The following is a 23991-nucleotide window of genomic DNA, read 5'->3' as shown; positions in this document are numbered from 1 at the left end:
CAAACTATTATGTAGTTTACAATTTGAAAAGACGGAACATTTTGAGGGTTATGTGACAAACAATATTTGTAATTAAAATACCCTGCCTGTTTATCTATAAATGACATATCACAAACAAATGTATATGCATTTAAATACAACCAAAATCATTGGCATACATAATTCTGCACATATGATTCCATATAATTATGCATAATTGCTTGGTTAAGAGTTCCACTGTCATAATGGTTGAAGTCACACTCTGTGTGACAAAATGGTTTTTTTTATTTTTTTTTATTCTCTTGATAATTATTAACAATGTGACCTAGTGTAACATTCACACCAGCAATTTAACTCTGGATTTAGGATTTCAGATCAAGTTTGGTGCTGTCAAGTAGCCACTAGGCTGTGTGTAGATTACAATCATAAAGTTAAAAAATTAGAGGTTGCTCTGAAAAATCTCTCAACAAGTAGCCTACGACTTCATGGTCATATATTAATAATGATTTTGGCAAAGTTTGAATTAGATTAAATGGAAATAGATTAAAAGGTTTGCCGTTGAGGTTTGTACAGCTCAGTTGTGTTCTCACAACCACAGTGACACTTTACATTGGACGTTGTGTGCGTGAGATTTATTTATTCTATTCATCAAAAGGAATAATATTGAATCCTACTATGCTATGCCTACTAGATTGGCTAATGAATATTAATTAGATCACGTGACCAAGGAACGTCTGCATGCGTAAATAATATTAATAAAAATGCCGTCACCATAGTAGCCTAGCGTTCATACCATTAAAAAAGGTTCAGTCCCGTATGCTGGTGGGCGGGGCCAATCCGTTTCATTCAGTGGCGCTCGTGGATCAAACGAAACAAAGCAGTCGTCCCAAACACCAAGACAGCTCTCTAATTATGTATTGCTAAAGTTTCTTATCTGGTTTTATGTATAAACGAAGGTCAATATATTCTGTTAAAATATTTAGAAAGTCGTTTCCTTTCTTTCATTGTTTTCACTCCTGGAGGTGTCTATACGTTTAAAGTTGGAAATGCAGTTATTGATCTGTCCTGAGATCTGTTCTTCACTGGATTATCATCATCATCACTAACAGGTTAGTGTGTTCTTATTGTCTGTTTATCCTAAAAAATGTATTGAAATATTATAATATATATATATATATAACGTCAAGCCAACTTTATCTCGGTTGAAATTTTGTCACTAATAATTATTAAGGTTTATAAATGGCAAGAAGAGTATTAGATTCATAAGTACAGAGCATCACAAATATGTTTTGTTCATTTAACCGAATAAGCATTACAATGATTGATCAGGCGATATCAGACACAAATTGCATAAATCTTTTCATGGACTAAACAATCTCAGGTTACCGGTAACCTCAACCGTTGCCTAAACGTCATATCCAAAGTACAAAGAAATCAGATGGAGCAGCCGTATCTTTGATAGAGCAGCCTGTATTTCAGAAATTCTACAAGTTTGGGGACTCTGAGATTATTATATATATATTTTTTTTTTATTATTTTTTTTGTCAGTGCAAATATAACAAAGACAAGTATGTTTTACATGGTACATGGTAAGGCAGTCATGTAAGCCTGGGTCCAAGTTCTTGAATTTATTTTTTTTAAAGTAGTTTTTCACTAGGATCTTAAAAGTTGATAAGCCTGCCTATTCAGATTCTGTCCTAACTATGCATCAGTATATGGTTATTATTTTCATTTAGCAATCGAAAGAGACCTGTGATCCATTTTAAGGTCCCTATTCTTTAATCAAGATCTGTTTTAAAGAAACGCATACTACTTTCCATTGTTTCCCTAAAGATTAATAAATTCTATACATGTAATGCATTCTGTGCCACAGTGCAAATGCTTTGGCACGATTTTGAAAAGTAATTAGTTCATTTGTTACTTTAAAAGGCGCTTGACTGAAAAGCGGAACAGTCCATTTGCAACTTTTGCTCAAAAAAGCACGTCTAGGTTGTGACAAGAATGTCAATTAGAGAGGCCCTCAATGTAGAACATGGTGATGAGCTCTGTTAATAAATAACTCAGAGGAAAACCAAGAAATATTACATAGAACATTCTGTTGTCTCAGAGTTGTACAAAATATCTATTTTTACCTTTAATGACTTTCTCTCTTGCAGAGATGCTGGCACAGAATGACATGAATGCGCAAAACCTCGGTTGGTGTTTATAGACTTACTGATGTCAGAATTATTTGTACAATTTAGATTCTGAAACCTTTATTTTAAGATAGTAGGATTACTTAGTAGGCTAATTAGTATTACTTGCTAATATCCATGAGGTTAGGGTTAGATGACTAAATGATGACAGAATTATCATTTTTGTCTGAGCTATTGATTAACCATTTTAAATTAAGCTTCTTTTGCGTTTGTTCTGTTCTCAGGGCTTCCTGTTTTCAGGATGTCTTCTCTGACAGATGCCTGCTGGAGGTAACCGAAACACATTACAGCCATTTTTTTCACCCTGGAGTGGACATGGTCCATTGGGCCACTCATCTGGTGACATGTGTCTGGATACAGGCTATAATGTCTTCTGCATTAGACACTTGTCCCCCAACAGCCCCCATCGCTGTGGACTTCTCGGTGCCGTACCCCATGACTTACTTTCAGACCCGCAATCCCATCCAGAACATAGTTACCAACTCCCTTTTCCAAGAGGTCTATGTGGCCTCTCAGAACGTCATCGAGGCAGTGAACATCACTCTAGGGAAACTGTGGGAACTCCGTACGGGACCGGTGGCCAGTCCGGAGTGTGAGATATGCAATTTGTGTGATATCGCAAGAGATCCCTTCCATGAGGACACAGACAATGAGGTGTTGCTCCTAGACACGTTCCTGATGTACTTGTACTCGTGTGGAAGCTCCCAGTATGGAGTTTGCTATTTCCATCAACTCCATGAAAATGGAAAGCCTCCCGGGCCTTCAAAGTGTTTATTCCGGAAGAAGTTCAACTCTCCGCAGTTCTGTCCGGATTGCATCGCTAGTCCGTTGGGAACTAAAGTCTCCATGGTGGAAGAGGGTCAAACGGTTTACTTCTTTGTCGCGGCAACAGTGAACAGCAGCGTGACTCAAAAATACGGTCGCATGTCCATTTCCGTACGCCGACCAGTTGCAACCGAGGATGGTTTTTACACCGACGTCAGAGGGTTGACGGTTTTGCCTGCTCTATGGCAGACATACAGCATTGAGTACATCTACAGTTTCTACACGCAGGACTTTGTCTACTTCTTGTCTGTCCAACGAGAGAGAACCGACTTGGACACTTCGCCCTTTCAAACAAGACTAGGCCGTCTACCACGCCACGAGTGGGAGATGCGACGGTATCGTGAAATTGTTTTAGAATGTCGCTTTGAACCCAAACGGCGACGGAGAAGCAACGTCAGCGAACCTTTCAAAGACGTGGTCTACAACGTGGTTCAAGCGGCCCACTTTGGGAAGGCTGGACGGGAGCTCGCCGATGAGCTGGGTGCTGAAGAAGAGGATGATATCTTATATGGTGTGTTCGCTGTAACTGATGACTCGGGTGTTCCTGAAGATGACTCGGCACTTTGTGCATTTCCGATGGATACGGTAAACACAGCAATAGATGACGGAGTGGAGGACTGTTGCAAGTCGGGACCAGAGCAGCTTTCCAGAGGCCTTTGCCATTTTCAGCCCTGTGAGAGCTGCCCACACGAGGTTGGTGCATTTCAGCTTATTTATTTACCCCTTTGTTTTTGTTCACAACAATCTACTGTAAATTCTGTCTGATTTTGAACCAGTTTTATGGAAAGCATCCACAACATACTGTCGATTACATTTGCTTTTGAAGAATTGGCTGGTGGACTGCATTTCTTGTCCATCATAACTTTCCATATGTTGGCTTTAATTGTTTCCGTCTTCAGTCTGTTCCCATAACACTCTCTCATTTCACATGTTATTGCTTTACATTGAGACCTGCGAAGCATTCTAAATGGGCAATGTCGTACCTTGCCACCTTAAAGGGATAGTTCGCCCAAAAATGAAAATTCTATCATCATTTACTCACCCTCAAGTTGTTTCAAACCTGTATGAATTTCTTTCTTCTGCTGAACACAAAAGAAGATATTTTGAAAAATGTCGGCAACCAAACAGTTGATGGACCCCATTAACTTCCATAGTAGGAAAAAAAAAATACTATGGAAGTCAATGGGGTCCATCAACTGTTTGGTTGCCGACATTTTTCAAAATATCTTCTTTTGTGTTCAGCAGAAGAAAGAAATTCATACAGGTTTGAAACAACTTGAGGGTGAGTAAATGATGACAGAATTTTCATTTTTGGGCGAACTATCCCTTTAAGAAAAGCCTAAAGGTATTTTAATTGGCTTGCTTCTTTCTTTTTTGTTATTTTGTTGTAAAATGGTTTGAGTGACCACAGTCTGGGTCATAAGTCACTTGCTTGTATATTCTGTCTCATGTCTTTGTGTTTGTTAGGATTTCAACTTCTATAGAGAGTAAAAATGCCACTGAATGCACTACACTCATAAAACAAGAACTGTGTGGTTTGATTGAAGAAACCATGTAAAAATTCTTTCTAACTATTTACACTGAGGCTCAGAGATGCAATCTTTTTTTCAAGCACTTATTAAGTGTTGCACTTATACAAAATGCAAAAACATTTTTTTTTTGTTAATGCAGGAATTAAAAGCAACTATTGTAGTCCAATAGAATTATTGGGGAAAACACAGTTGCAAAGCCATTTGGCACCCGCTGGACAGTTGGTTCAGACAGATAGTAAAAGATAGTTAAAAGGTTTATGAGGTTGATATTGCATTATAGTCACTGTTTTTTTTGGAGGCTGTGCTTTTTGTGAGTCTGATCGTCTGAGACATTACTCATGACTTGGAAGTGATTTAAAACTTGAATCAGACTTGCAAAACAGTGACCTGCTTGGCCTGCTAGCAAAATAACACTTTAAAAACCCCAGTTTAAAATTTTTTGGTGCTTCCATCATTTTGAGTTTCATCATGCCTTTTAAGACAAGATTCTTAAGTAGACTGTGCTTTGCTTTGTGTGCGAGTGTGTTTAAATCATATTTTTTTTCTTTTTCTGTTATGTATATTTCATATTCAGGCCTGCAATAGCTCTGCTTCTGCTAGACTATCTAACATCTGTTAAATAACTTACTGAAATCTAATGTTCCCCTGCTCTGTATCACAGCAGCATTCTTAGAAAACAATCTCAGCTACTTACATGAGATGCTAGCCTGATTTTCTTTAGTTTTGTGGAAGATTTTGGAACAATGTGAATGGAAAAAATGCACTTGTAAGGCAAAGTGTTTTAGAGGAACATTTTTGGGCATGCGGCAGATAGAACACTTTTAGGCTTCACTGATGGTATCAGAGAAACTTGAAATTAGGGAGGAGGACATTGAGTTCATGATTATGGTATGTGTTCTAAAACTAGCATGAGGTTGTGACCGAAGTATGTTAAACACTCTTTTCTAAGCCATTTTTGCACTTACTTTTAACCAGTAAGTGTCAGATGATTTTTAGTGGATATATGAAGTCAGTCAAGGGTTTCCTCTTGGTTTGATATATCTAATGCAGTGACACTGGATTCATTTTTTCATGTCTGAATTCTTTTTGCGGGCACTGCATATTTGCAAGAACTTATTTGTATCATTCCTAAGTTACTTAAATTTCTCTGTATATGCCTATAATGCTAATGTACATTTGAAATGAGTTAGAAGCAGCATAAATGTGTGGCAAGTGTTTTAAAATATGTGCAGATCATTCTTTCAGTGTCCAGATGAGAACTGCCTACTTTTACGCAATCCAAATTTCCCTGTAATGTGTGGGAGAATGTCTCAGAAATCTCACGGTGTGATTGCGAGTTTGGTGCTATAAAAACACAGTTTACAGATGGTATGTGTGTATGAGTGTGTGTTAAAAGAAGAGTTTATCCATTGTGGTCAATGTTTATGGGAAATGAGTGGAAAAAGTCGAAAATTACAGTGTAATTTTTGAGATTTTAATGAGAGACACAGATTACTCATTTTGTTAAAAAGGATGATTTAGCATTTTGAACAGGTAAAAATGTTTTTTTTTAAAAACATCATCTGCATAGAGCTAGTTTAGTTTGTGGTAAATCAGTCTACATAGTAAAATATTTAGTTTCCACACTGGGAATGCATTAGTGAGAATTGTGCTATCTTTGTGACCCCCCCAAAAACTGCACACTTTAATTAAATAGTAAGTCAGTCACAGCCACTTATTTCATAGTTATGTAGGACACAGTTTTTTGGTTGATCAGGGGTTGTGTGATTGTGTGGTTAATGTCTACACAATGTATATGCCAAACAATACAGGAAAGGCTTCAGAGAGCCACATGTACGAGCTCACCATAGTTTACAGCAGAGCAGAATACCATGATCGTATTCACCAGAGCATTACAGTACTGAGGCACAGAGAACTTTGAGTCTGAGTTTGTTTGTGTTATGGTTGGAATTATTGTGGTAAGATTTATTGGTGGCCTAGTTTACTGGAATATCCAATTTTTTGTTTTAAATATTCCTCGCAAAACATTGTCATACAACTGGCATTTTATCTGTGAAAGCATTTACATTACACTTACATTTAATCATTTAGAAGCAATCAAACCAACAATAGGTCTGTCTGTCTGTCTATCTATCTGTCTGTCTCTCTGTCTGTCTGTCTGTCTGTCTGTATGTCTGTCTGTCTGTCTGTCTGTCTGTCTGTCTCTCTGTCTGTCTGTCTGTCTGTCTGTCTATCTATCTATCTGTCTGTCTGTCTGTCTCTCTGTCTGTCTGTCTGTCTATATGTCTGTCTATCTATCTGTCTGTCTGTCTGTCTGTCTATATGTCTGTCTATCTATCTGTCTGTCTGTCTGTCTGTCTGTCTGTCTGTCTGTCTGTATGTCTGTCTGTCTGTCTGTCTGTCTGTCGTTCATTGTTCTATCTATCTGTATGCCTCTCTCGTTAATTGTTCTATTTATCGTTCGTTCATCGTTTTGTCTATCTGTCTTTTTTTATATACAAATTTATTTTGTATTTACTATATATTTTTAACTATATAACTTTTTATTTATTTGCTTTGTATTGACCTATTTTTTAAAAAAATATTTATTCAGTTTTTCTTCCTTTTTTGAACATCCCAAATCTTATTTTCATGTTATGTTCATTCTAGTTATTTATTTACAAACATACAAATAACTTTTGTGTGTGGGTAAATGACTGACTTTAGAAAATGAATGAAAGTGTTTATGAAAATGTCTAACTTTTGGATGTTGTACCATGGAGCATCTATTATAATGTAATTATAATACAGCAGTGCAACTCTGTTTGTTTTCTTGCATATGTTTGATCAGAGCATGGAGCACAATATGACCTGCAGAGATCAGCCCACCCTGGTGTCTCAGCCGTACTACAGAGTAGACCTCTTCAACAGACAGATGAGAGGCGTTCTGCTCACTTCTATACTGGTCACCAGCATTGAGAACAAAACAGTGGCTCATATAGGCACATCAGATGGGAGACTCCTGCAGGTGTGGATCAGAAAGAAGACCGTTGCTAGCTATGCCGGTTTGAGTTATCATTACATCAACCTCTTTTCTTTTCACACCACAGCTTGTCTTGAGAAGGTCCAGCCCTGTCATCTTTGCAAATTACTCCCTTGTAGAGAACCAGAAGGTGTCGTCTACCGCAGCGGTTCTCTCCCCAGACCATCTACTGTTTGTTGTTGGAGATAAGGTATGATCCAGATAAAGTTCCAACCATGATTTCACATGCAAGAAATATTCCAAGTGGACATGGCCAAGTTTCCAGAAGGCTTTATTCCTCCTTTGGGCTAATAAAAGTTCTATATTCATAACTGGCAGATGATTCAGGTGCCTCAGAGAGGTCCAGGTTGCCGGCACTTCCTCACATGTGCCATGTGCCTGACCGCACCAAAGTTCATGGGGTGTGGATGGTGCTCGGGTCAGTGCACCTGGGCTTCTGAGTGCAGGGGATACTGGGGAAATGAGTCATGTCCGCCCGGCATCACAGAGGTGAGATATGATTTGAGTATTAATCGTACGGTCTACAACAAGACTGTAGATGTAAAGAATGGGTACATTTATATATATAGATATATGTTTATACATGCACAGCCTGGCCAAAAAAAAAGTTGCTCTTTGGATTTATTATTGGATCATAATTGCTGTGATTGTAATGTTTCTAGCATGTTACATGTTTGGCAACTGTTCTTCTAACCCTAATTGATGGAGTGTGTAGCTTTTCATTTCTTAAACAACCATGTAGGAACTAGGAAGACGCATCATGGCCATATTCCATATTTCCATAATTTTTTGGTCAATGCAAGAGTCAAGCACTTTGTAAAGTTTCCTCCAGCACATCCCAAAGACTTTCAATGAATTTAATGTCTGGACTCAGAGGTGCCGATTCATGTGTGAAAATGATTCTTCATGTTCCCTCCCAACCATTCTTTCACAATTTGAGCCTGATGAATCTTGACATTGTCATCCTGGAATATGGCCAATTGGCCATGATATTTCTTCCTACATGATTGTTTAAGAAATGAAAGCTACACACTCCATCAATTAGGATTAGAAGAACACAGTTGCCAAACATATAACATGCTAGAAACATAATAACGGCAATAGTGATCCAATCATGGACTCTTAAGTATTTGCCTATTTAAATCCAAATAGTGACGTTTTGCTTTTTTGGCCAGTAGTGTATACATGTGTTTATATATGTTTACCCACAGGGTAATAGAAAGCATTTAGCAAATAAAACATGAATGGAAATGTTCTGTGCTCAGTTTTTCCCCAAGACAGCGCCCCCTGATGGTCAGAGTGAGATGACTCTGTGCGGATGGGAGTTCCAGTCGCCCCTGCGACCCGCCATCACGACCAGAACCCATGAGGTGAAGCTGGGTGAGACCGCCTGTGTGGTCCAGCCTCACAAAAGCAACAACACACAGTAAGTATTCCTGATTTCCTCTTCTTACAGATGATGAATAACAATAAAAGTGGATTTTTTTGGTCTAACTTTGGTGGCAATATTTATTTATTTTTTAAAGAAATTAATGCTTTATTCAGCAAGAATGCATTAAATACGTGCACAGTTTTTTGTGTAAATTTACACTTTGTTGAAAGATATTATTTTCAAATAAATGCTGTTCTTTCTAACTTGCTATAAATCAAAGAATCCTGAAAAATGTAGTTTTGTTTCCACAAAAATATCAAGAAGAACAACTGTTTTCAGCATTGATAATAATAATAATAAATGTTTCTTGAGCTAAATTCTGCATTTAGAATGATTTCTGAAGAATCTTGTGACACTGAAGACTGTTGTTATGATACTGAAAATGAATAATTTTCACTGTTTTTCTATATTTTTTTTATTAAATAAATGTAGCCTAGGTGAGCATAAGACACTTCTTTCAAAAATTCATTAAACAGTTTTACTAACCCCAAACTTAATATATAAATTATATAAAACCTTTGTCAAATTAACTCAATCTTAACTGCACAATAAATAAATAGTATAGTGTTGAAAAAGTCATTAGGCAGTTAGGCTTCATTTTCACATAAATATTTGCAAATAGATTTTGTATGCTCATGGAAAGTAGAACGATTTTTGGTTAAATTTTACATGGTTGAATGAAGGTAAGTGTTTAAGTCATGTAACTGGTCATTTTTCTGCCCAGCTTATTGTGTAAGATCCGCTCTGGGGCGTCAGAGCCACTTTTTAAACCAGTGAATGTCACAGCAAAAGTGCACGAGGGCCGAGTGGAGGGCCGTTACTCGATTGAAGGAAGTGCAGAGATGCCTGGATTCACCTTTGTGGTAATTAGTTAATTTGTTACACATGCAAAACTTGATTTTTTTAAGAGTAGTCATTAGCAAGTGTGTTGACAATAGATTACCTTTGATCAATATCCTTTTTTCACCAGGTTCCAAACATCACTGAGGTTCAACCTGACTATGGGCCGGTGGACGGAGGAACCCTCATCACCATCACAGGTCCTTATCTGGACTCTGGCAAGAACAGGAAAGTTACGCTTGATGGAGAAACATGTCCAATCCGAAGGTGTGTGTGCATCCATTATATCAGTCTTCAACTGGTGGCCTGAAGAGGCACTGCCAATTATATCAAATACATTTTTGTGTGAATATTCCTAAAAATCTAATTATTAATAATTATAATTATGTACACTAACTTTCAAAAATGTTAAGGTTGGTTAATTTTTTTTTTTAATGTCTTTAAAATAAGTCTCATTTGCTCACAAAGGCTGCATTTATTTAATAAAAAATACAGTAAAAAGAGTATTATTGTCAAACATTATTCAAATATAAAATAACAGTATTATAATCAATCTTGAAAACAGTTGTGCTGCTTAATATTTTTGTAAAAATATTTTTGTGTTTCAGGATTCTTTGATGAGTAGAAAGTTCAAAAGAACAGCATTTATTATACTTTTACGTCACTTTTGATCAATTTAATGTGTCCTTGCTGAATAGAAATTAATGACCCTAAACTTTTGAATGGTATTACTTGTATATGATATATTACAGTAATGATTAATTTAATTGTTTTGCAAAATGTGTGAAATATATCATAAAGTATGTAAATGCATGTTATTGTTGGCCAGGTCTAAAAATGCACAGTTTCATACAATATGTAATGGTGTTCATGCTTCAGTGTGTCTGTGGCCAGAGGAAACCTGTCCTCCATCGTATGTGTCTCTCAGCCTGTGACGGAGGTGAAGGACGTGGTGCTCCGTGTCTACATCGATAAGTCCCGTGTTGTGACCACTAACGTCTTCCGCTACAAAAAGACCCCTGAGATTCTTGCGGTGCTGCCCGATTGCAGCTTTGACAGGTACTGTAGATGCAGGAAGTTATAAGTTGTTTACTTATTGGCAACTGAGAAGAGCTTTCAGAAAAAATATGGATTGTCTAACATTTTACCTTGCTGAATTGCAGTGGGTCAAGAATCGTCGTTGAAGGCCGAAATCTGGACTCTGTCTACAAAACTATTGTCTACTTTAAACCCAAAGAAAGCCACCTCAAGCCGGTTTCCACTGTATGAACTGTAAACTTTTGCTCTTGAGATATTTTATACTACTGATCTTTTGCCTTGTTTATTTAAAGGGGTCATATATCATGAGGAATATTGCTTAATAGTTTAAAATAAAAATTTATTGTATTATTCTGTAACTTTCAGAACTCAAAAGTTCAAAAAGATTTATTGAAGCTACTGTAGGATGGAAAAACGGTCAATTCTAAAATCCTTAAGAACAGTCATGAAACTCTAGACTAGAGGATGCAGGCTTATAGGTCCTTTGCATGCAGTCTACAAGCAATCACATTATTACCACATGGCACAGACTGATTTTCCTCTGCTGTTCCAGAAGCCAATAAGATCGCTTGCTATTTAAATAGTCTGGTTCATTGTTTATTGTAAGCTAGTCCTGCAACGCGCTATCACAGTTCCTCTGAAATCCTCCACCTCTCCCAGCTCCACCTGCCTAAATCTGCTGTGGGATTTACTGTATGTTTATTTACGCATTTTATTTAAGCATATCTTACTTGCTCACAGCAGCGTGTCTGTGTATCTATTAGCAGTAGCAAGTCCGTACTTGCTCTACCGCAGCACCAATAATTAACAGCAGCACTGTACTGGTACATCTAGTCCGCCAAGGCTAAATACAACATTCCCATATTTAATAACATGCTAAAACTAATCAGAGAGTTGTCATGAATAAACTGAAATTTAGTCCACACAGTCATGGTGAGGGAATAAGAAGGTAGCAGGATAGATAATCTTATTACTACACACTAGTAAAACTAGTCAAACATTGTGTGGTTCCTAGCTGTGTAGCACCTAAAGCTCTGCACATCTTATATAATCTAAATGTTAGAAAAGAGTAGCTGGAGTTTATTTTTACGTTTCAGTCGGATCTGTTTCAGTGGCATGTTTTCAAAGCACTGTATCTCATTTCAAATCAGATAATCGTCTTAAATGCATAGCAGCCAATTTAATTAACAAAAATTGGATAACATAAAGCTACAAGTATAAGTGTCCAGCTCTCTTTATTTATTTTTCTGTTTAAAGATTATATATGTAGTTGGGTGAATCTACCTACTCTCTTTAGGGTGTGTTCACACTTGTAGTTCGGTTCTCTTGGTTCCTTTGGTCCAGACCAAAAAAGAAAATGACACATTTAGTCCTGGTTCACTCTGTGTTCACACGGTCATTTTTAACACCAAACCTAAAGATGGCAACAACAACAAAAAATCGCACTAGAGTTGGTTTTAATCTAACCAAACCTGCCAAGTGTGAACACACCCTTAGTGACCACAACAACAATGCATAGTTTTTGGTGTCTTCGGAGCATGCAAGACTTTCATAATGTTGTCTTGGTTCTTCCACTGAGAGCTGCGATTATAAATGAAAGATTAAAGTGTTTTAAATCTTTACATTTGCAGTGCAGCCTTAGTGTTTTCAGATTGCAGCATCATAGCGAACAGATATGTATTTGTGGGCACATGGCACAACCTGACATTCGCCTTGTTTTACATTTGTTCCGTACTGTTGTTCTCTGAAGGAGTGCAGGGGTAAAGCAAAACCCACCCGAATGGAGTGCATCACCCCCGTCTTCCATCGAGATGAGACCGAAGAGGGCGAGCTCTCGTTTGACATGGACGGAGTGCTTGGCCTGTGGAAACAAGACTTCTCCTACCACCCCTATGGCAGACCCATCCCGTTTGAGACTGAAGGTCACATACTGAGACTCTACCCTGGGTTTGATGAAGTGTCCTTGCATGTATGTATTAAATCACATTATTCCATTGCTGCTCTGACTTTTTTCACTCTCGATCATCTTTCAATGTATGCCTTGATAACGTTTTAAGGTCCAAAAGTCTGAGACACATTTAAAAACCTGGAAATAAAGGATTTTAGAATTTTGAACATTTTAAATTAGATTTCACTAGTAATATCCTTCACTATAAAGACACTGTTTGTGACAATACAACTTTTTTTTTTCTTATGACGCAGCATCAGAAGTTGAACCTTGTGAGTTCTTGCATGTCAATCACGATGACGGTTGGAGACGCTGATTGTGGTGCTAAAGTTCTAGATAATGAGATCACATGCAGGATCCCTAATAATATCACTATTCCCAGTGAGGGTTTACCTGTGAAGGTGAGTGCTTTAAAGTATGTGTAGATCTATAAATGCAGTAATTTTACCTTGTCTTTAGCCAAATCACCTTGATTGCCATTGGTTGCATAATACCACCTTACTCTGACATCAGTATTTTCTCATGCCAGGTAACAGTTAATGGGTACACACATAATGTTGGCACTGTAATTTTGGTCAGTAACCACTATATGGTGGGTATTGTGCTTGGCATACTGGCAGCTTTGGTCACGGGTGCGGTTATGGCCTTCATTGTGCTGAAACATCTGAGGAAGCAGAAAAAAGGTGAGCACATTTCACATTTTCCGTTCATTTAAGAAATGCCAACTCTTATTTTGCGGTCAAATCTTTTTCAGTCATTTTTCAGTTACACATCTTAGCAAGCACAGTTAAGACTATCGATTTTATCAATACTTTTTTAATTTTTTATCAATATTTTTTTTTTTTTAAATCCACAGCTTCGCTGGCAGAAAGTCGTCTGTCTTATTTTTCCCACAGTCGTTCGCGTAATAATAGTGTGGATTTATGTCCCTTAGGAGACTACAGACGTGGTGAGACGACACCTTCACATCAGCAACCAATTAAAAAAAGATCATAATGATCGATCACTGAATTATCAGCGTTCTCATATTTTTTTATTGAAATATTTTTCAATATAAGTTTTAGATATATAATTGAATGGTTTCTACTAGGGATGGGGGAACAGTTCTGGTTTGGTTCTGATTCTAATTCCATATAATTCCAATAAATGGAACCAAACATTGTATATCATAATATAAGATTTAATATAACACATAACTAAAATAAAGTATGTGTCCTACTAAGAGCACAAACCTAATTTCTGTTCACATGAAATATTAGGTCTACACATTTACTTGAAGGCTAAAAATATTTCAGAAGCACTTCCATTTTTCTTTGCTCCTTGTAGAACTGCCCGTCACAACCATCATTGCACCCGCTGGGGTCGTGGCGTTCCCCGGCCTGGCCTACACAGGCACCCTGGACACAACCCTGACCCCTCTCATGCCCCCAGAGAAGATCTCCATCACCAGTTTCCGCCCTGAACTTCTGGAGGAGGTGAAGGACGTGCTGATCCCAGCTTCCATGCTCAAGGTTCACCACCACCAGATCATCGGAAAGGGTATGCTTATAAATCAAATATGCTGAATGCTGCAAATAAGCTCAATATATTTGCGTTAGAAAGTTTGGGGTCGAAAATATTTTTGAAATGTTTTGAAAGTCTTATATGCTCTTCAAGGCTGTATTTATTTGATCAAAAATCCAGTAAAAACAGAAATATTGTGAAATATTTTTATAATTTTAAATCTATCTATTTTAATGCATTTTAGAATGTACTTTATTCATGTGATGCAACAATGAATTTTCAGCATCATTACTCCAGTCTTCAGTGTCACATGATCCTTCAGAAAGCATTCTAATATGCTTATTATGCTGATTTTATTTTTGTGGAAACCGTTATACATTATTTTTCAAGATGCTTTGATAAATAGAAAGTTTAAAAGAACAGCATTTATTTGAAATAGAAATCTTTTGAAACGTTGTGAATGTCTTTACTATCACTTTTAATTAATTTAATGCATCCTTTCTGGATAAAAGTATTCATTTCTTTTCTTTTTTTTTAAATGTAAAAATATAACTGACCCTAAACTCCAGGGTTTAGAGCATGATATTGCTTAATTTCTCAAAAAATGCAATTACTGAAAAAAGGAATAAGGTCATATTTTGAACTTGAAGATTAATAAACATGTTTTTTTTCCGTAGGACACTTTGGCACAGTTTACCATGGTTACCTCACTGACCACAACAACAGAGAAATCCATTGTGCTGTGAAATCTCTCAACAGTAAGAAACTCCTCAATGGCTCATAAAGATACTCCTGAAAATCTGAACTGGACTCTTGGGATGACCTACCTGATGAAAAACATTTATTTCTCACAATAAGCTGCCTTTAAAATTGGCTTGCTGTTTGCCGTGTTCCTGTTGCTTAAACCAAGGTCATGGGTTTGAATCCCTGGAAATGCAACAACTTAGTAAACGTCTACCTTGAACGCAATGCAAGTTCCTTTGGATAAAAGAGTCTGCCAAATGCATAAATAGTACTTCATGAAAAAATAATTTTCATTCCAAAATATTCAGAACATTTGTTTTCAAACAACATCCTGGGTCTAAGATCATTTTTAGAAGACCGATCTCTAAATGTAAATTGACTTAATATATCGTATAAATGCTTGCATCACAACAGTTTTTTTTTTTTTTTTCTCTGGTAGGAATAACAGATGTGGAAGAAGTGGAGCAGTTTCTGAAAGAGGGCATTCTGATGAAGGGATTTCATCACAGTAATGTTCTCTCTCTTCTGGGTATCCTGCTTCCTGAAGAGGGACTTCCCTTGGTGGTCTTACCTTACATGAAACACGGAGACTTGCGTCACTTCATTCGCTGTGAGAAGAGGGTCAGTTGCTAGAACGTGAACTCAGACACATCAAATATGTTATGTATTTTGCCTTTCACTGTTGCCTTGCACAACAGGTTTGTATTTTGGAATGGATTTCACAACATGACCTCCTGCACTGCTCATAACCTTTATAGAAGTTCCAGGAAGTGATGTTGCCAAAAATTATACAAACTCACTGTGTCTGTTTATTTATTTGGGTCTTATATAGTCTTGTTGTCTTATCCTAGAGTCCCACAGTTAAGGATTTGATTGGCTTCGGGCTCCAGGTTGCTAAAGGAATGGAGTATCTGGCACAAAAGAAATTCGTACACCGCGATCTAGCGGCACGCAATTGCATGTGAGTTTTGCACGCACAAAGATTATGAATTAAGGCCCTGATATACTTCAAGCGAAATTGAAGAACAAACTGATGTGACGTCATTTCAAACAAAATCAGGCCCAAACAAAGTTTGTTTGGAGCTTTCGGGAGTTTGAAACAGCTTGCCAAACAAATGTTCAAAAAAAGTTCACTTCGACTGGCAACTACTTTTGGTCCATTCTTATTAAAGGGTCAGTTCACCCAAAAATGTACTCACCCTCAAGCCATCCTAGGTGTATATGACTTTCTTCTTTCAGCCAAACACAATTGGAGTTATATAAAAAAAATATCCTGGCTCTTCCAAGCTTTATAATGGGAGTGAATGGTACCAATTTTTTGAAGCCCAAAAAAGTGCATCCATCCATCATAAAAGTAATCCATATGGCTCCAGGGGATTAATAAAGTTTTTTTGTAAGAAAAATATCCATAATTATAACTTTATAAACTTTAAGCACTAGCTTTGCATTGTTCTTATCTTTGCTTTATTTTAATTCGCCTATACCAACTATTCTTATGTATGTAAATGCACAGTGAAGTTCAGAGTCCAACTGTGAATTTGGTACTGACTCATCCAATGTTCTCTCAAGGCTTGATGAATCCTACACCGTAAAGGTTGCAGACTTCGGAATGGCTCGAGATGTGCTTGAGAAGGAGTACTACAGTGTCCAGGATCACAGGAAAGCCAAATTACCTGTTAAATGGATGGCCATTGAGAGCCTGCAGACGCAGAAGTTCACGACCAAGTCAGATGTGGTGAGATATGAAAATGAAATATGCTTATGTTTAACTACTAGATTACAGTAAGTATTAATTATACACTGTTTCTTCTTAACTTTTTATTCTGTCTTTGACTGCAGTGGTCTTTTGGGGTTCTGATGTGGGAGATGCTCACACGAGGAGCCAGCCCGTACCCTGAAGTTGACCCATATGATGTCACACATTACCTCTTAAAGGGACGACGGCTACCTCAGCCACAGTATTGTCCAGGTCCCTTGTAAGTTTCTCTATTTTTCTACAGGATGCACTTATACGCCAGCTTACTTTTCTTAGTCGATCGATAATGTTGGTCTATAGTAGAAAGTTTGGCTTACACAGGCTGGTTTTATTCTGCAGTTGTTTTCCATTCTTCCATTTGTTTTTAGACATTGCTCCACAAGAGTGACATGGCCTTTTGGAATTTCAATGGTTTTAAGTAGCTGTCAGTCCGTTTAGTGTTTTTCCACCATTTGAGGTTCAGAGGGTTTAGAGCTTACTCAATATTCAGAGCGGTGGAAAAGGTCAATCGAAAGGTTATTGTGAATGTCCCTTCAATTATCCATCACCTCAAGCACTACACTCATAGAGTTAATCATCATTCACTTTCAGACAGAGGGAAATATTTAAAGATCCCAAGTGACACTGCAAAACTTTGTAATTTTCCAGCAATCACTAACCCAACTTTTAGCTTTTAGCCAGAGTTGAACTGTGAAAAATATGTCTGGGAATATTCTAAAAGAGTTCCATGATAACAAAATAGTTTTTTCCCCCCGTTTTTTCTCTCTTAATTTTTAGATATTTAAAGCAAAACAAAAGTATTACCTTTGTTTTTCTTGGATATAGTTACAGAAGCCCCATATACACACACAACAGTTAGCTCTGGTTCTCTAATCTGATTGACTGAGATTGCCTTTTCCAGTCATAAATTATATTGAACAACAGAACTACATTTTAAAGGGCAGAGTTGGAAACTCTGGAACACTGAGTCACTAACCATTCCTTAAATTATGACAGAGTGTTGTAACAGGATGTGGAAACATGATGGGTGGTGAAGTTCAGCCATGGAAACTGTGAATGTGTTTGACTCAAGATCATATGGGGTTACTATGACGTCAGATGCCTGATTTGCAAATATAGTATGACAAAGCCGGTCACTTTTCAATTGAGGTGAGCCAGTTGAGAGATGACTGACCCACACCTCTCTATCTGCAGGTTTGCCATTATGCTACAGTGTTGGGACCCCGACCCTGAGAAGAGACCAACCTTCTCCACACTGGTTTCCGCTGTAATGAGTATCCTGTCCAGCCTGGAGGGGGAACACTACATCAGCCTGAAGGTCACATACGTAAATCTGGACCAGCCCCGGCCCTACCCCGCTCTAACAGACTCTGCCGATGAATATGATTCGTCAGATGCAGATGATGCAGGCTCAGTCTCTAGCTGATTGGCTAACTGGTTTGATACTCACTAAAAAGGGAGTCTTTTTCACGGCCTTGCTGACAAGGCAGTAGGTGTGTTCGACTTGAAGTGGTGCTGCGCAGACTGATCGGTGTATGACATAAAAGTATCGCGAGAGCGATTCGAAAGCATACAAACACACTACACACCTAATGACTGTGCTTTAAAGAGGACTTTTTATGCTTTTTTCTTTAGTGTGTAATGTTGCTGTTTGAGCATGAATAAGGTCTGCAAAGTTACAAAGCACAAAGTCCACTATAAAGGGAGTTCTTCTCTATATCAGTAAGCACTGTTTCTGAACTCCCTGAAACGCCTCGATTGTAGTCTTGAGTTTTCTTCTGGTAACGTACACATCACAATATCCCTAATTTGTAATCATAATTCCTGCCCAAAGGCATACACAAAAAAAAGTGCAGTTGCATTAGTAGTGTGTTGAAACTTGCGGTTATGGTAAGGGTTGTGACATTCAAACACGTCCGAAGCAGTTGACCAATCGCACTGGTCCCGCCGACCAATCAGCACGTTGTTCTTTTAGTAAGGAGGGGCTTCATAGAGACAGGAACTAAACAGAGCATTACTGACAGACTGGGAAGAGAGGTGCTGCAACAATGTCAAATATGTGAAAAATAATGTTATTTTTAAACATTTAAGTGCAAACCTATTCTAGTAGACCCCAAAAACAAAATCAAGACTTTGTAAAAGCAAATAATGTGGCCTCTTTAAATAGCATGCTAGAATACTACTTAAACAGTACTATTTTAACAGTAGCCATACTGGTGCACGGTATATGGATTTAATAGGGGCTTTTGCACTCGGTTATAGGAACTAGCCACCATAGTGGTCCCCCGAGAACTGCCGAGAAACTCTGTCACTTGCGTCCTGCCGTTCTGGTTGTTGTGTGGGATTTTTATTTTGACAATGCTGAGAACGTCTTCCTTAATTTATATTAGATAAGTAAACAGTAGAAAGAAAGTAAACAGTATACGATAAAGTAATACATAATCATGTTTCTCTTGTTCCCTTCAAAGTCGCGTTGGATTTCCTCCTTAGCTTAAAGATGGAGAAGTGCCTGGATTTCGGCGGTATTTCCGTATTATTGTAGTAAATATATAGGCTATAAACTGTGTGTGTTTACATAGCTTTTTAAAAATGGCGGGTACCGATGTTTCACATGTGTTCGACCAGTCAACGTACACTTACGTCACTGGTAGTTCCTTTTGTGCTAGGTTATGCTGCCTTCATGTGCTATCAGAATTATCATAAATATGGGTTTCCTAGTTAAAAATTAGACATGAATGCCCTCTCAAGTCATATTTACCTCTGGGAATCTTGGGGATAATTTTGATACCTAAGTTCCCTAGTTGGGCGGGCAATAAACTTTAAACATGGCTGAGGGTAGAACGATTGCTGCTGTGACTGCTATTCTTTATTCGTTTTTCACAACAGCTACATCGCCTTGTCTTGTCATTTAAAGTAATGCATATTTACATATATGAATAATCATTTGAAGCATATTGTACAGCGAAAATACCCTGTGTTTTAGCGAAATTCCAGAATCGCCAGCAGGCTGACTATCTGGATAGCGCGGTGAATGTTTGTATGGTTGTGAATATTGGACGCTAAATTATAATTTTGGCTTTTATAAGATTTTCCCAATAAAATATAGAATAAAGAATAAACCATCCTCAATGATTCCTGTTCTTTTCGCAAACAAAGCACTTGAATGCGACGAGCTTGTAATCACGACTTCAGAAGTGGGAAGTAGTACATTTCCGATAACACTTGAAGGCAGCATTCAACCCTAGTCTGAAGTAGGAGCTAATTTAGTCAAAAAGCCAAAAAGTTATAAGGAACTATGAAAACGTTCCTCCGGTGCGAAAGCCCCTATTAGGCTTTTATAATTAAACATTTTATAATGTAGCCTATGCATGGAAGAGTTGGATAACCTAATACAAAGTTCTGTAATGAACCTCTAGATGGTGCAGACTTTCAATCATATCATTCTCTATAGGGCACAGCTGATTGGTTCCTGCTGTATCTGTAGCCAATGAGCTTGCGTGCTCAACCTTCAAATATTTGGTTAGCATTTGCTATAGCAATGCAGCACACTTTCAGAAACCCTCCATCTTCCACAGCTCCACCTGTCTAGATCTGCTACGAGTAATTCATGTACACTATATTGTACAGCAGCAGTATGTCTTATATACTCACAGCAGCGCGTCATGTATGTATTGGCAGTGGCAAGTCCTGTACTTGCTCTGCAGCAGCAGCGTAGCAGATCTATTACGCCAATACCAAATATATCAACATTGTCATACCCATTACCATGGCAAACGCTCTGAGAGTTGTCATGACAGAACTACATTTATAAAAATGTGCAGTATACCAGTGCAATCAAACTAAGTTACATTTATGTGTAGTTTATATAATATGACGTAATATTTTGCATATACAGTGAGGAAAATAAGTATTTGAACACCCTGCTATTTTGCTAGTTCTCCCACTTAGAAATCATGGAGGGTCCTGAAATTGTCATCGTAGGTGCATGTCCACTGTGAGAGACATAATCTAAAAAAAAAAATCCAGAAATCACAATGTATGATTTTTTAACTATTTATTTGTATGATACAGCTGCAAATAAGTATTTGTAGTAACAGGGCAAAACGCTCACCATAGAGTCAAAATACTGTATGAAACCTGTATGTTAGTATACTTCTGGCCTTGTACTGTATTGTTAATGAAGCATTTGAAGTGATTAACTTTGAAATCAAGTCAGCAGTGACAGTAACAGCACTTATCACATTTGTTTCACACTCAAGCACTGTCCTCGTTAGAATTCATTTCAGTTGTAGAGGATGTATATTTTATTTATGAAACAACTACATTTTTATGTGAATAATTTTCAGTATTTTCCTATGTATATATAGGCCTATATCTGCACCACTTAATTTTAAAGATAGGTTGTAATCAGTGAGCCTTAACTTGGTGTTTGGTTTGTGATTATATCAGATGCTTGTACAGAAAAGGGATTGAGTGCACAATGTTTGGGATGAGTCAGCACTGAAAGGTGTTGAACTGAATATATCACCGTGCTGCAGTTATAGAGCCTGTAGAAACGAGTGAGAATTTGACATCTACGATGCACATCTCTAAATAAAATCCAATTTTGCCAAAGGTGCCAGGGTTTAGTGTATACTTGAATTATATATATTTTTTTTAAAAGAACTTATTAAATAATTATTGGCATCATTAGCATCTGGAAATGATGAACAAAAACCAAAATGCTTTATACATTGTATTAAAAAAGGTTTTGTTCTGATGTAATGACAAGGGGTCTATACATTGTACAGTTTTTGTTTGGCCAGGATATTTTTTTTTGGAGTAAACTATGACGCCGGCATTATATGTGTCTTTGCATTTTAAAGTGGGGTAGAAAAAAGTATTTTAAAATCATAAAAGGGAACACACTGTACCTTTGAGCTTGTGCTAGAAGAGAACACTAGGGGTCAGTAAAAGCCTTTTCGTGATGGAGCAAATATTAAATGGGATGTGCTTTTCTCAGTTTGCAGCAAAATGAACAAAACAAAAAACAAATTATGATTCCCTCATATAATTATGCAGTTTAAAGTCCAATAATCATTTTCAAAGAAATGTTTTTTTTTTTGAGAGAAGAGTGTGTGTCTTTCAATATCACTGTATGGTAGTTTTACTATTATGATTCCTTGTCACTGTGTGTTATATTCTGTTATGCATATCATTTATTCACTTTTAATGCACAGACTATAAAACCTGCAACACTGAATTGACTGTACAATTGCAAAACTTGTTGGTCGACAGTGTCAGACAGAAGCATGAAGAGAATAAAAAGAGAGATCCAAGTCGACAAAAGCCACAAAGAACTCAAGGTTCAGAGTCTCATTCCAACAACAGAAGCCAATACAAATAACAGAGAGGGAAACAAACATCATAACGTTGTTTTTCCCTCCCATGTCCCTCGCTCACTTCCTCTGTTATAAGATAAAAGAACCAAAGTAAATTCCCAGAAGATGCAGCCTTTGATTGTGAGCTCATATCTGCACCAGTGTCAAAAGTGTGTGTGTGTGTGTGAGGGAGAGAGAGAGAGAGAGAGAGAAAGAAAATTTCCTACTGGGTGAGATGAATAGTGAGCTGTAGACACAGGCTGCTCTCGCCGCATAGTCACAACCTGCAGCCTTGAACCCTTTCATCATGTTCTAACAGCTCGGATTTAGATCAGCACACACTCACTCTCTCTCTCTCTCTCTCTCTCTCTCTCTCTCTCACACACACACACACACACGCACACACACACTCACTCACTCACTCTCACACACACACACACACATGTTGTGTTTTTATGCTTTATGGGGACATTCCATAGACAATGATTTTTATAGTGTACAAACTGTATATCTCCTAAACCTAAACCCCACCACAGACAACCTTCTGCATTTTTACATTTGCAAAAAAAAAAAAAAAATACATCACTTAATATGGTTTATAAGCTGTTTTGCATATGGGGACCAGAAATGTCCCCACAGGGACATGGAAAGTCCCCATAATGTAGGGTTTACCTGAAACACACTCTCTCTCACTCACACACACACACACACATACATATGGTTTCCATGTTTTATGGGGATTTTCCATAGACATAATTTTTATAGTACAAACTATATATTCTATCCCCTAACTCTAAAGCTACCCATCACTGACAGAACTTTTGTTTAAAAAAAACAATTTATGATTTATGAGCTGTTTTCCTCATGAGGACCACAAAAATGTCCCCACAAGGTTAGAAATAACTGGTATGGGGGACATTTGGCCCCCATAACGTAGGGAATACCAGGACCACACACACACACACAAACAGTTATGAGATGCATACAGTACAAATCACATGCTTGTTGCTGCCTATTTTTTGGAACAAAAGATTTTTAAATTGCCTGAGAAAGCTATTCTAATAATTGCTAATAATATGTGAAAATAAATTTGCTGAATATGCTGATAAATATATTTTAAAAGATTACAGAATTTTACTTCTAGTAAATTCCCAGCTAATATGTTTTACTAACATATACATATGGTCCTAAGAGTCTTTACTAACATTCCCATTAATTTATGAAAGTTCATTAAGTTCAAAAGGTCAGTTTTGAAAACTTTTTTTTTTTGTCATGTGAACATTCCGTTTCATCATTGTGCAAACATTGTGGGAACGTTACTTTAGAATGTTCTCTTAACATTCTGAAACAAGAAGTACCATTTAAAAAATGTTAGACAAACATTTAGCCCAACTAAAATGTTTAAAAAACATGAGTGATGCATAAATGATTTTTTTGTGTGTTAATGTTTTGAGAACATTATTAAAGACCAGATAACTTTGACCAAACAATATATTAAAACAATCTGTTACTGGAATGTTCATAACTTTGAGAAAACCTTGAATGTTAGTCAAAGTCCCTGCTGGTTATATCTTGTTTTAAGGATTTTTTATAGTTTTTACTGAAAAACAACACAAACATACTGATTAAGTCATTTTTTGCAGTGTTGAGCTCCATAAAATGCTTTCTAAGAAGGCAGCTCACACATAGCTCATAGTTTGAGTCATTAATGTCACATGGCTTTGATGATGCACAATACATTGAAATCAAATCTGATCAGCTGGCGTGATAGATTTATGCTGCTGGTATTAGAAAGAAAGATCAATGAGGCTGGTGAG

The 23991-nt window shown here is 37.3% G+C and overlaps 1 protein-coding gene across 3 annotated transcripts; it reads left to right on the top strand.

The window, feature by feature from the left end:
* The first annotated feature begins 505 nt into the window (after nucleotides 1-505).
* Nucleotides 506-23360, top strand: mst1rb (macrophage stimulating 1 receptor b). Of its 3 annotated transcripts, XM_084100662.1 has the most exons (22): nucleotides 506-1088; nucleotides 2136-2174; nucleotides 2399-3692; nucleotides 7362-7538; nucleotides 7621-7743; nucleotides 7872-8042; nucleotides 8819-8979; nucleotides 9710-9848; nucleotides 9956-10092; nucleotides 10705-10884; nucleotides 10989-11088; nucleotides 12614-12832; nucleotides 13066-13212; nucleotides 13341-13494; nucleotides 13668-13760; nucleotides 14138-14350; nucleotides 14992-15072; nucleotides 15498-15679; nucleotides 15910-16019; nucleotides 16628-16793; nucleotides 16898-17034; nucleotides 18009-23360. In XM_084100662.1, the coding sequence occupies exons 3-22, from the start codon at nucleotides 2490-2492 to the stop codon at nucleotides 18238-18240; spliced, it is 4125 nt and encodes a 1374-aa protein (XP_083956788.1). In that variant the 5' UTR covers nucleotides 506-1088; nucleotides 2136-2174; nucleotides 2399-2489; the 3' UTR covers nucleotides 18241-23360. The 3 variants fall into 3 exon arrangements, with proteins under 3 accessions (XP_083956788.1, XP_083956787.1, XP_083956789.1); XM_084100661.1 differs by lacking the exon at nucleotides 2136-2174; XM_084100663.1 differs by lacking the exons at nucleotides 2136-2174; nucleotides 13668-13760.
* The last annotated feature ends 631 nt before the right edge of the window (nucleotides 23361-23991 follow it).

This window comes from Abramis brama (assembly GCF_963993115.1).
Source record: "Abramis brama genome assembly, chromosome: 23".
NCBI lineage: Eukaryota > Metazoa > Chordata > Actinopteri > Cypriniformes > Leuciscidae > Abramis > Abramis brama.
The sequence above is the reverse complement of the archived record's forward strand: the minus strand, read 5'-3'. Positions and strand labels throughout refer to the sequence as shown.

Excerpts from the sequence above, each read along its gene's own strand:
- mst1rb (XM_084100661.1), top strand. The coding sequence starts at position 2,490 with ATGGTCCATTGGGCCACTCATCTGGTGACATGTGTCTGGATACAGGCT. Across the intron at positions 3,693-7,361 it reads GTGAGAGCTGCCCACACGAG|AGCATGGAGCACAATATGAC; the intron begins GTTGGTGCATTT and ends ATGTTTGATCAG. Across the intron at positions 10,885-10,988 it reads CCCGATTGCAGCTTTGACAG|TGGGTCAAGAATCGTCGTTG; the intron begins GTACTGTAGATG and ends GCTGAATTGCAG.